This window comes from Stigmatopora argus, chromosome 7 (assembly GCF_051989625.1).
Source record: "Stigmatopora argus isolate UIUO_Sarg chromosome 7, RoL_Sarg_1.0, whole genome shotgun sequence".
NCBI classification, from domain to species: Eukaryota; Metazoa; Chordata; class Actinopteri; order Syngnathiformes; family Syngnathidae; genus Stigmatopora; species Stigmatopora argus.
In genome coordinates this window covers 1,455,043-1,466,792 of record NC_135393.1, presented here as the reverse complement: position 1 = coordinate 1,466,792, position 11,750 = coordinate 1,455,043, and the positions used below count along the sequence as shown (strand labels likewise).

The window sequence follows — 11,750 nt, the reverse complement described above, 5'->3', positions numbered from 1 at the left end:
ATTAAACATCATAACCACTTATTTGTTACTCTGTTAATAGATGGCGAATTAGAACATATAAAAATGTTTTTCCCATCAAATATCCTGTTTTTGGTGTTTTTTCAGAGGGTTGGAACGAATTAATTTGTTTTTAGTTAATTTCTATGGGAAACGTTCATTTGAGATACGAGTAAATCGACATACGAGCTCAGTCCCGGAACGCATTAAGCTCATATCTCGAGGTACCACTGTATACTGGCATCCTTCCTGGGCTTGCGTTGGTTATCGCTGGTTTACTCCCAAATCCCAATACCATGCTGGTGGGCTGGTTAGACACACTAAATTGCCCCTGGGTGTGAGTGTGAGCGTGAATGGTTGTGCGTCTCCTTGTGCCATGTGATTGATTGGCTGGCCACCAATTCCGGGTGTCACCTGCCTGGTGCCCGTAGTTGGCTAGGATAGGCTAAGAGGGGGAAATGGGAAATGTTGGGAATAACCACAAATGGGGGATGTTGAGTGAGAACGATTTGACAATTTGAACGAAACGAAACATTTGCATAAAAACAACTTCAGAATCTATCTAGTGTGATGAAACACCATATCTCGTTGGGATCTCAGTGTTCATTAAATCAATTGTTGTAGCAGTTTATGGTCTTCGGCTTAAAAAAAAAAAAGAAAATGCTGTGTGTTCATCATATTGTAATTCATAATCTCCCTATCATTTAGGGTACCGTGCTGTGTGACATCATATTGTTGAATTTTCTGAAGGGAGCAGAACTGTACAAGGCCAAGAAGTTTGAAGAGGTAAAATATTTTATTTTTTTGTACCTTTGCAGCGAGAGGTTCCATAACTTGAGATTACATGACAGTAGGGCCGGCAAAAGTTCAATATCGAAATGTATTTGAATAGACAATAAATCGCTCGATATATCAATAAGAAAAATGCATTCAATTTCTGAAACGCTTATCCTCACAAGGTTTGCGGGGGGGGGGGGGGTGCAGGAGCCCATCCCAGCTAACCATGGGTACCAGGCGGGGAACAGCCTGAATTGGTGGCCAGCCAATCGCAAGGCATAAAGAGACTGACAACCATTCATGCTCACACTCATACCTAGAGGCAATTTAGAGTGTCCAACCAGCTTAGCCTGAATATAATTGGAATGTGGGAGGGAACCGGAGTACCCGGAGAAAACATGCAAGCTCCAAACAGTTAGGACCGACCTGAGATAGAACCGTAGACCCCAGAACTGTGAGGCAAATGCGCTACCCACTCTCCACCGGGCTGCCTATTAAGAAAAACATGTTCAATAAAATGTTAAATAAAAAATAAAAAATCCAAAAGAAAACAGCCGAGCTTATGCAAATTTGGAGCGCCACGTCTAGCAAAAGCGGTGCGACTTCTTGTACTTGGCCGTGGGGCGGGTATGTGGGCTCAGCTGTGGGCCCTGAAGGCTCCACTCAGGGAAAAAGTGACTAGAATTGGATTGGATTGGATAACTTTATTCATCCCGTATTCGGGAAATTTCATTGTGACAGTAGCAAAAGGGTGAGAATGCAGATACAGGAAAAGCATAGTTACACATAGTTACAAGTTAGACAATACAGTCGCAAAAGCTGCAGCACAACAAAGAAAAAGCACAAAGTACAAAGCAAAGCAAAGTATATGGAATCATTAAGAATCACCAAATCAAATCATTAAGACAGAAAAGCAGCAAGAGCGGACGGAGCTACCGCCACCGGCTGCCAATTGAGCGGCGCCATCTTGGTTGCGGTAGCAAAAACGGATACAGACTCAAGAAAAAGACGTTGTAGAGTTGGATAAAGCTGGAACCACACACAGGAAGTCTTTGGGAACTTCTGCAGACTGTGACCGAGGTAGAGAATATGCACGCAACGTGTGTTATGCTATCCGCTAGCGTATGTTATGCTAGCTGCTAGCGTAAATTAGGCTAGCCGCTGGCGTGTTTTATTAAAGACAGCACAAGCAAAACTAAGTGCCTTTGATAATGCTTTATTGAGGTAAAACGTACACTGATATAAAGAGTTCGGCGTTCAACATGCTGGGCTCCACTGTCAGTCAGAGTTGTGTATTCCGGGAACTTGATTCCAGCTTTGGCGAAAATTCGAACAACAGTGCTGGCCGACACTTGAGCCCAGTCATCCATAATCCATTGCAACTCACGACATGCATCACTCCCAAGCCTTCTGTAAAAGCCTTCTCCTCGCTGTTATATCAGCATAGACAATTTATTCAAAATCGTCACGTAACCCGTGCGACGCTGCCTGGCTGAACTACTTGTTGGCCATCCGTTAGCAATCCGTTAGCAAAGTTGTTAAATTGTGTTCGATCCATGGCTTCAGTCCATTTTCCAAGCGTTCACACCCGCATTGTGTTGTCATTCACGTCAGGCATTTCCTCTGCTATAGTTCTAATATGCTGTTTCTTTGAGTATTGAGTGTTTTTGAGGATTAAAAGCGCTGCAAGCACACGTAAGTCAAATGCCTTGCCACTCCCCTGGGATGTTTTGAATGGATTTACCGTAATGCTTGGAATGCGCGAGGAGGGTATTTTTAGGGTGAACGTCCGCGTGGTTGATCTCAAAAAGTAGCGTGCCGACAAGAAATAAAACCAGTCACTCAAGCGGTCAGGGCCATACAAAAATTTAATTTTGTGCACAGACAAGGCGCACTGACTGATTGGGCGCTTCGACCATTTTAGGGATTTTTTTTTAGTTTTAGGTGCGCCCTATAGGTGTGAAAAAAGGACCTATTGATAGTGTTCTTAATTTTTTAGAACTAGTCTAGAATCTAGGATCTAGTCTAGTCTAGATTCTAGTCTAGTTTCTAGTCTAGTCTAGTCTAGTCTAGATTCTAGTCTAGATTCTAGTCTAGAATCTAGTCTAGTCTAGATTTTAGTCTAGTCTAGATTCTACTCTAGTATCTAGTCTAGATTCTAGTCTAGTCTAGATTCTACTCTGGGTATCTAGTCTAGATTCTACTCTAGTATCTAGTCTAGATTCTAGTCAAGTCTAGAATCTAGTCTAGATTCTAGTCTAGTCTAGAATCTAGTCTAGTATCTAGTCTAGTCTAGAATCTAGTCTAGTCTGGAATCTAGTCTAGTCTAGAATCTAGTCTAGAATCTAGTCTAGAATCTAGTCTAGAATCTAGTCTAGTCTAGAATCTAGTCTAGAATCTAGTCTAGTCTAGAATCTAGTCTAGAATCTAGTCTAGTCTAGAATCTAGTCTAGAATCTAGTCTAGAATCTAGTCTAGAGTCTAGTCTAGGATCTAGTCTAGGATCTAGTCTAGAATCTAGTCTAGTCTAGAATCTAGTCTAGTCTAGAATCTAGTCTAGTCTAGAATCTAGTCTAGAATCTAGTCTAGTCTAGAATCTAGTCTAGAGTCTAAAATCTAGCCTAGTCTAGAGTAGCCTAGAGTCTAGTCTAGAGTCTAGCCTAGAGTCTAGTCTAGAGTCTAGCCTAGTCTAGCGTCTAGTCTAGAATCTAGCCTAGTCTAGAATCTAGCCTAGTCTAGAATCTAGCCTAGTCTAGAATCTAGTCTAGAATCTAGTCTGGAATCTAGTCTGGAATCTAGTCTAGTCTAAAATCCAGTCTAATCTCGAACCCAGTCTAGTCTAGAACTAGTTCAGTCAAGTCTTGAATCCAGTCGTCTCGAACCCAGTCTAGTCTCGAATCCAGTCTAGTGTCGAACACAGTCTAGTCTCGAACACAGTCTAGTCTCGAATCCAGTCTCGTCTCATCTTGTCTCGTCTAATCACGCACGACCACTTACCAATTTGTTTGGGTGCCTGTTTTCCATAAAATCAGAAAACTCTTGCCACTTCGCCAACATGTGTATGATTTCCTTTTTAGCGAGGAGGTCCCCATTTTCACCTCCTCCTTGCTACTGAGCTCCCGCAACGCTCCGCTCATTGTTTGAAGGTATGTTTACATGAGGGAGTTGCAGCGAAAAAGACAGTGCCCATGCTGTTCTCATAAGCAGCGTCTCGCATCAGCCACCTGGTTGTATGCTCGTCTATCAAAATTTGTCTCGTATCTCAAGGTAAATATTTGCTTGGAATTTTACTCGTATCTCAAGATGCTCGTATGTCGGGGCACTCGTATGTCACGGTATTACTGTATTAAGGTCAATATCATAAGGAAGTTAATATGCCTGTCTTTTAAATGCAAAACATCAAATTGTTAAATTTGAAAAAAGATATATCTATCTTGATGAGAACCTGATGCTTTCCAATGACAGAAATTACAATTTTCTCACCAGAAGTTTAAGAATTCCTTTGATGGTTAGGGTTAGGGTGCTGCAACAGTTGTCACTATCAAACAAGAAATAAAACGGAAAAAAAAGTGGAATTTTATTTTATTTCATAATCAAGGCCAGTCAGAGCACATTTAACTAGGTAAGACGGCAGCGCCCTAGGTAAGATGGCGGCGCCCCACTCTAGGTAAGTTACATTTTGTTTAGTATTTTATCTGTTAATCTTTTCTCTATTTTGAAATTAATGACCGTATCGGCCACATTGTCTTGCGTCATGACGTCATGGCGTCATGACGTCATGGCATCATGACGTTATTGTCTTATGCGTTGTCAACTTGCAGTTTCATGCATGTCCACTTTTTATGTGCATATAAGCCGTACCCTTGATTCAGTCATCATTTTTTGTCTGACAAAAGTGGCTTATATGCTGGAAAATACGGTACATGTTTCATTAGCAACTAAATAATACCATACAACAATGATTACACGACAACACTAAAAACCACATGGCTTAAATACACCTTTGGAACAAACTGACAGGAAATACAGAGTTGATAAGCCCCCGCCTTCTGAGCCCCTGCGGTGAGTGGGTCAGCCCCCACCTGCGGTCACACGTCCTCTGCACAGACAATCACCTCAGAACTCTATCTACTACATGTCATGATTAACACTATTAGCAAACAAATAATCCGATTCAAGCAAAACCCAGATCCGCCAATGCGCTCTCTGGTATTCCTACAGGATCCAAATCTAATGTTGTCAGATCCGCCAATGCGCCCTCGGGCATTCCTACAGGATCCAAATCTAACGTTGTCAGATCCGCCATGCGTTCTCCGTCATTACAGGACGCGTCACAAATGTCATTCCAACGTTACCATATTTTGCTGTTTAATATACCCCCACATTTAATATACCCGGGTATATTAAATGGCGCACAAACGGGAAGGTACGATCCACTACGCACCCTTTATGCCGTGACGGGGTAAGAGAAAGTCTGTTGCTGACAGCGTCTTTGTCCGACTAGTAACTACTACTTACTGCTGAATAAAGTCTGACTTGGAATTTTAATTAACTTAAGTACAGTGGTACCTCGTCACACGACCGCTCGTCATACAATATTCTCGTCTTACGACGGATATTTCGATCGAATAATTCGCCCGTCATGCAATCAAAATTTCGTGATGCGACCAAGCCAGGTGGCCATGGCACTGTCTTTTTTGCATATCTTTCGTGTATAACAATATCTACGAGCACCGAATGAGTTATTCAGACCAGGAAACGCACAACGCGCATGCACGGGGAAAAGAGGGCTTTCTGGGTAATGAAGTATACTCGTGCACACAACGCCGACAGGCAATGGCACTCTTTCTCATAATAAAACTTTACCCACAATCAATACGTGGGTAAGCTCAGCTGCTGCATTTCCTGTTATTTTTATCTAATACGAGGAGTATTATATTACTTCTCGTTCGCTGCTCATAAGAACATCAGGGGCACTTGCTCGCAACTCCCCGCAATAGCATCCACGGTAGCAACTCTATCATAGGCGCCGTTCGAGGGGATGCGAACACAGATGCTACAAGCTAAAAGGGAGCCGCTAGCCAGCGCCCCCGAAGCTCCCATGAGCAGCGGAGCGATCGCTGATAAAAGACTGCTGCTCGTGGGCTGCTCATAAGAACATCAGGGGCACTGGCTCGCAACTCCCCGCAATAGCATCCCCGGTAGCAACTCTATCATAGGTGCCGTTCGAGGGGATGCGAACACAGATGCTACAAGCTAAAAGGGAGCCGCTAGCCAGCGCCCCCGAAGCTCCCATGAGCAGCGGAGCGATCGCTGATAAAAGACTGCTGCTCGTTGGCAAGTGGTCGTGCGTTATCCGATTGTGAGGACATTTGTGTGCATCATTTTCGGAATATTTTGAAGGGAATAGTACAACAGCAAACAGCCCATCGATAGCGAACGTGAGGGTGGAGTGTTTGTTCCGTTTACGAGTGCGTTGTGTGGGAAAAAAAACGAGGCCCTCCGCCCCTTTAGTGCCCCTCTCCCCTCGGCGAAATCCGCCCAATTTTAGTTAGATTAAACACATTTTATTTCTATTAAACCACTAGTTATGTGTTACTTTGTTAATAGATGAGGAATTAGAAGAAATAAAACATTTTTTCCAATCCAATATCCTGTTTTTGGTGTTTTTTCAGAGGACTGGAACGAATTATTATTTTTTCCATTCATTTCAATGGGAAACGTCCGCTCGAGTTACGAGAACCTCGTCATATGATCTCAGTCTCGGAACGGATTACGATCGTGTGTCGAGAAACCACTGTATCTATAATTATGCCCCCATGAACGCCATACAAATCTTGCTAAAGAAGCTGAGTAGCCGGGTATATTTAACGGCAGGGGTATATTAAATGGCGCACAAATGGGAGGCTCAAAAAAGCAAAAATCATTTACTATACCCGGGTATATTAAAATCAAAATACGGTAGTACTTTAAAACAATTAACCCAGGTTATCAAATTCCCCATTGCGTTCTTTGCACATTACTACAGGATTCAAATCTAACGTTGTCAGATTCGCCAGTGTATTCTCTGACATTACAAGTTGCGTTACAAAATCATTCCCACGTTAGTCAATTGACATTCAATTGGACTGTCCGTATTTAAGACAAACAATGTGTCCTATTGTAATTCCGTGGCGCCCCACCATCTGTCATCAAAGAGTTTTGAATTCAGAGCCGTTCTTCCATCCAGAGAGAATCCTTCCAACAGCACCAATTTGTAAAAGATTCTATTTTTGTGTGCTCTGCAATGAACAGCTATGCCTGCTTCTTTTATTTGCACTCTTTAATTCTCTCAAATGGGTAGAAGGTACAAACTTGATTTCAAGAAAATAACACAAAGGAAAAACAGAATATTTAACAATAACACAAATTAAAATACAGAAAGAACATTTAGACAATACAGACCAGTCCGGGCCCCCTCTCCATCCACCCTTCAGTGGCCTCTGGATTGGAGGGAGGTCCATGCTCCCAAGACAAGTCCACTTTTAAGACTACAGCACTAACTGGATCCAAGATGGCGGCGCGCACGGGTGCAGCGGCTCTATGCTCTCCAGTTTGGTGTTTTGTTTTCTCAATCTTATCGTTATTTACTAACATCTGCGAGGCAAACCTACAGACTCTACAGTCGCCAGGATTTAATTACTCTCAGGAGGAGATGCGATATATCCATCACAACAGATTACCAACGGACCTACAATATCCCCGAGGACATCTCGAGACCACCGGGATCTCCGTGGATAGTCAGCCCACTCAGAGTACGACAGGGGCGGAGAAGGGAAAGAAAGCAAAAGCGCGGATGCCGAGCGGTCCTAGCTGCTAAGCTAAGGAAGCAACCACATCGTGCACCGCTTCCAAGTATCTTCTTGACCAACGCCAGATCAATCACCCACAAAATGGACGATTTGGAACTTCAGCTTGCTACCAACAGCTTTGTCAGAAACTGCAACATTATTTTCATCACGGAAACGTGGCTACACCCGCAAATCCGCAAGGCCGCGATATCATTAGGTAGCCGGACGCTATTCCGAAATGATCGTTCGAAAGAATTATCAGGGAAAAGCAAGGGGGGGGGGACTTTGCATGTACATACACAATGAATGGTACTGCAACAGTAGGATCATTAACACTCACTGCTCCCCGGATTTAGAGCTCTTGGCAGTACGGTTCAGGCCCTTCTCTCTACCTAGAGAGCTAACGATTGTCATTGTAATGGCTGTTTACATCCCACCGGATGCTAACGTTAGCACGGCACTTAGCCTCCTGCTAGCGGCTGTAAACAAACAGCAGCTTGACCACCCCGATGGAGTCCTTATTGTCGCCGGTGACTTTAACCAACCATGTTAAAGACTGTTCTGCCTAAGTTTATCCAGTACGTGAAGTGTCACACCAGAGGAGCTAAAACTCTAGACCGTGTTTATTCTAATATCAAACATGCTTATAGAGACACCCCTCCCTCACCTTGCTGGATCAGACCATCTCTGCCTGTCCCTCACCCCCGCATAGACCCCACTCCGGAGGCTAACAACGCCACAAATAAAGATAATAAAAACATGGCCCGAGGACGCCCTTTCTCAGCTGCAGGACTGTTTTTCCCGCACCATTTGGGAACTTTTTGAACACCACAACCTCCAGGACTACACGGACACTGTACTTTCCGACATCAAAAACTGCACGGGCAACGTCACTGTTAAAAAACGGATACAGGTTTTTCCTAACCAAAAACCCTGGATGACCAGTGAGACACAGGCACTCATCAAATGCCGTAACACCGCCTTCAGGTCAAGGTACACATCCACCACCACCCTGCAGCAGTACACTGGAGCTTCAGGAACATGAAGTGAGACAGGTACTGTGGACTGTGAACACCAGGAGGGCTGCTGGCCCTGACGGAGTACCTGGGAAGGTGCTCAAAGCCTGTGCTGACCAGCTGACTGGTGTTTTCACAAAGATCTTCAATTGTTTCCTGCAACAATCCATCATCCCATCCTGCCTGAAATCTGCCACCATTATCCCTGTCCCTAAAAAGCCAACCATTGACAGCCTGAATGATTATAGGCCTGTTGCACTTACGCCTATGATCATGAAGTGCTTTGAAAAGTTGGTCGCCCGCCATATCAGGGATACAATCCCTCCCTCAGTTGACCCTCACCAGTTTGCCTATATAGCAAATAGGTCCACTTAGGACGCCATCGCCGTAGCTTTACACACAGCACTGAGCCACCTGGAGCACCATGGGAACTACGTGAGGATGCTTTTCATTGACTATAGCTCAGCCTTCAACACTATAATACCGGACATTCTGGCTGACAAACTCTCCCACCTTGGACTATCCTCTTCCATCTGCTACTGGATTAAGAACTTCTTAACCAACCGTCCACAAACTGTTAAACTTAGTCCCCACCTATCTTCCTCATTACACTGAGCACTGGCTCCCCTCAAGGCTGTATACTGAGTCCTCTTCTATACTCCCTGTACACATATGACTGTACACCGACCCACCAGTCTAACGCCATCATCAAATTAGCCGATGACACCACTGTGGTCAGACTCATCTCAGGGGGGATGAGTCTGCTTACAGAGATGAGGTCAACAAACTGTCTTTGTGGTGTTTGGTGAACAATCTCACACTAAACACCACGAAAACTAAAGAAATAATCCTTGACTTTCGCAAATGCAGCACAGATGTGGCCCCACTGGGGAACAGTGTCTATCCAGAAAAATGCTACTGTTACACCATCCCTCATTCACTTTAGATGCAGAGCATACCGCCTCTTTTTTTCCCCCAAGTCACTAGTCCTCTCCGATCTGAGTAGTGTGTGGCCTGCTAGCTGCACCGTAGCGTCGGGAATTTGCGGGTGTAGCCAGGTCCCTGTGATGATTAGCATGCAGCATTCTTGAACGTAGCGATTAGCAGCGAGCTGTAATTCCAAATCAACCGTCTTGTTTACAATGGTTCTGACGTTGGGGAGGTAGATGCTTGGCAGTGGTGGTTTTAGGGGCTGTTTTCTGATCTTAGCCAGCAGGCCCGCTTTTACAGCGTCGCTTGTTTTCTCTCCCGACGCTGCCTCCTTCAATGGCCAGAGCCGATAACTATCCATCGTGGATTCTCTAATTTTGCAATTTTTTCTGGCATGCTTTACGCGCAATGGAAGTCGCTAGAAAGCATAATCTCCTGCCTGATGGTTATAGTTCACATTAAAGTCCGGTATTGACAAACAACTTGCAAAAAGACATACAAAAAACTGGAAAAGAGTGCACAAATAGGGGAAGCCGCTGCATGTTCATGCGCTGCCATCTTGGAAATTATGCTACATTTGCAGCTAAGTACCAAGTTGGAAGTGAGAGAAAAATTGCCATTGCATTACTTTTGAATGACATTATTATGATGGTATTATTGTCTGTTTTTGTTTAGGTCTGAGGATAGCTGCATTGGTAGTGTGTCAAAAGAGAAGACGATGCTGCTGCGTTCTACCCTTACACTGACTTGCTCAGCATTTGCAGAGATCAAACTAATATTGTACTAAATTGATTACTTATACTTATGATATACTTTACCTTTTCAAAAGGCTGCTGTTTTATTTTTTTAAATGCATGCTACATTTTATTGTGTGGTGTGGGGGGGACAGACAGAGACACAAGATATACAAGACAAACTGAGACTCACGGTCGGTTCTAACACCCCTGTGGCTTTATTGCGAGAGCGAAAAACTCTTGATATCTAACTGTTGGAGTAATCATTATTATAAATGTGTTTGCAATGCTTATTTAGGAATATAAAGCCTTATTATAAACATGCTTACAATATTAATCAATATATGTGTTGATTGCTGTGCTTTTATGTTAGAGTTATTGGCATTAATAAAAGCCATTTTAATGCATCTCTTGCTAAAGTAAGGGCTGTGGTTAACATCAAGAGGACAGGGAATGGCCTTGGGCATGGAGAGGGCTCACAACAGGTGCTCTTGGGAACCAAGGACTGTTTACGGCTTCGGAAGATGGTCTCACAACAAGCGCTCATGGGAACCAAGGACTGTTTACGGCTTCGGAAGATGGTCTCACAACAAGCGCTCTTGGGAACCAAGGACTGTTTTGGGAAGATTCGACAAGACCTACAATTGTTTTGATAACTGTACAAAATTGTTGTGAGACTCTACGAATGTTTACACTTCTGTGGGGCATGGCGTTAAAATCTTATGAATAAATTAGCGAAGCGGACTTCGAGTGGTTAGAATAATCTTGACCGGACGAGCGGGAGGATGTATTCTCTTCTTGCAAGAATTAAATGGTGATGTGACTACAGATGCCTTTTTTATTGAAAGCTGAATTGGAAATACCTAAGGATAAACTTACAATTGGATGAACCTAACATTTGGTCCTTCGAGGCTAGGGTATACATTTGTGTTGCGTGTGTTACGTGTTGCGTGTGTTACGTGTGTCCTTCCGCGGAAAAGAAATTTGCTAACTGATAACTGAGTGCACGCGAGCTCCCTTCAAAATGGGCAGCCCAAATATCAAAGCGGTTAGCGACGACGATGTGAAACAGTGTCCGCCGTGTAAAGATGAAATTTGTTGAAAATCAAAGCGCTACAAGGGTTAAACACCTAAATTTATGGTTAAACAAATATGGGTTTGCTGGCCAGCTTAAATATGCATGAAATATTAAAACCTGCAGGATAAAATACGCACTAAGCATAGAAGTAATCTATATAATATGTGAAGGGAGATTCAAGCGAGGCGGCTTGTTCCACAGAAAGAAGAGTGATAAAACGGGTCCGTTGTGTAAAATAAAAAAAGAAAAGATAGCGCGGCCTACTCGGCTGACGGGAGAGGATAGGAATGTAAGCCAAGAAGTTGGAAAAAACAAATGAAATCGGGTTTTCAAAAATGCTATGTGCTGGGTTTGTGGAGAATTGGGACATATATCGCGTGATTGCCTGG

The 11,750-nt window shown here is 43.6% G+C and overlaps 1 protein-coding gene across 6 annotated transcripts in view; it reads left to right on the top strand.

The window, feature by feature from the left end:
* The window catches only part of LOC144076970 (P2X purinoceptor 3-like), an 88,498-nt gene extending 77,471 nt beyond the window's left edge, over positions 1–11,027 (top strand). For 4 of the 6 annotated variants that reach the window (XM_077604379.1, XM_077604382.1, XM_077604378.1 and 1 more), the window contains 3 exons: positions 706–783; positions 3,851–3,919; positions 10,225–11,027. In XM_077604379.1, coding sequence (XP_077460505.1) covers positions 706–783; positions 3,851–3,919; positions 10,225–10,230 — 153 coding nt within the window. In that variant the 3' untranslated portion in view covers positions 10,231–11,027. Of the gene's footprint in view, positions 1–705; positions 784–3,850; positions 3,920–10,224 lie in introns of those variants that run through there. The other 2 variants (XM_077604381.1, XM_077604383.1) reach the window with 2 other exon arrangements.
* Positions 11,028–11,750: the final 723 nt, after the last annotated feature.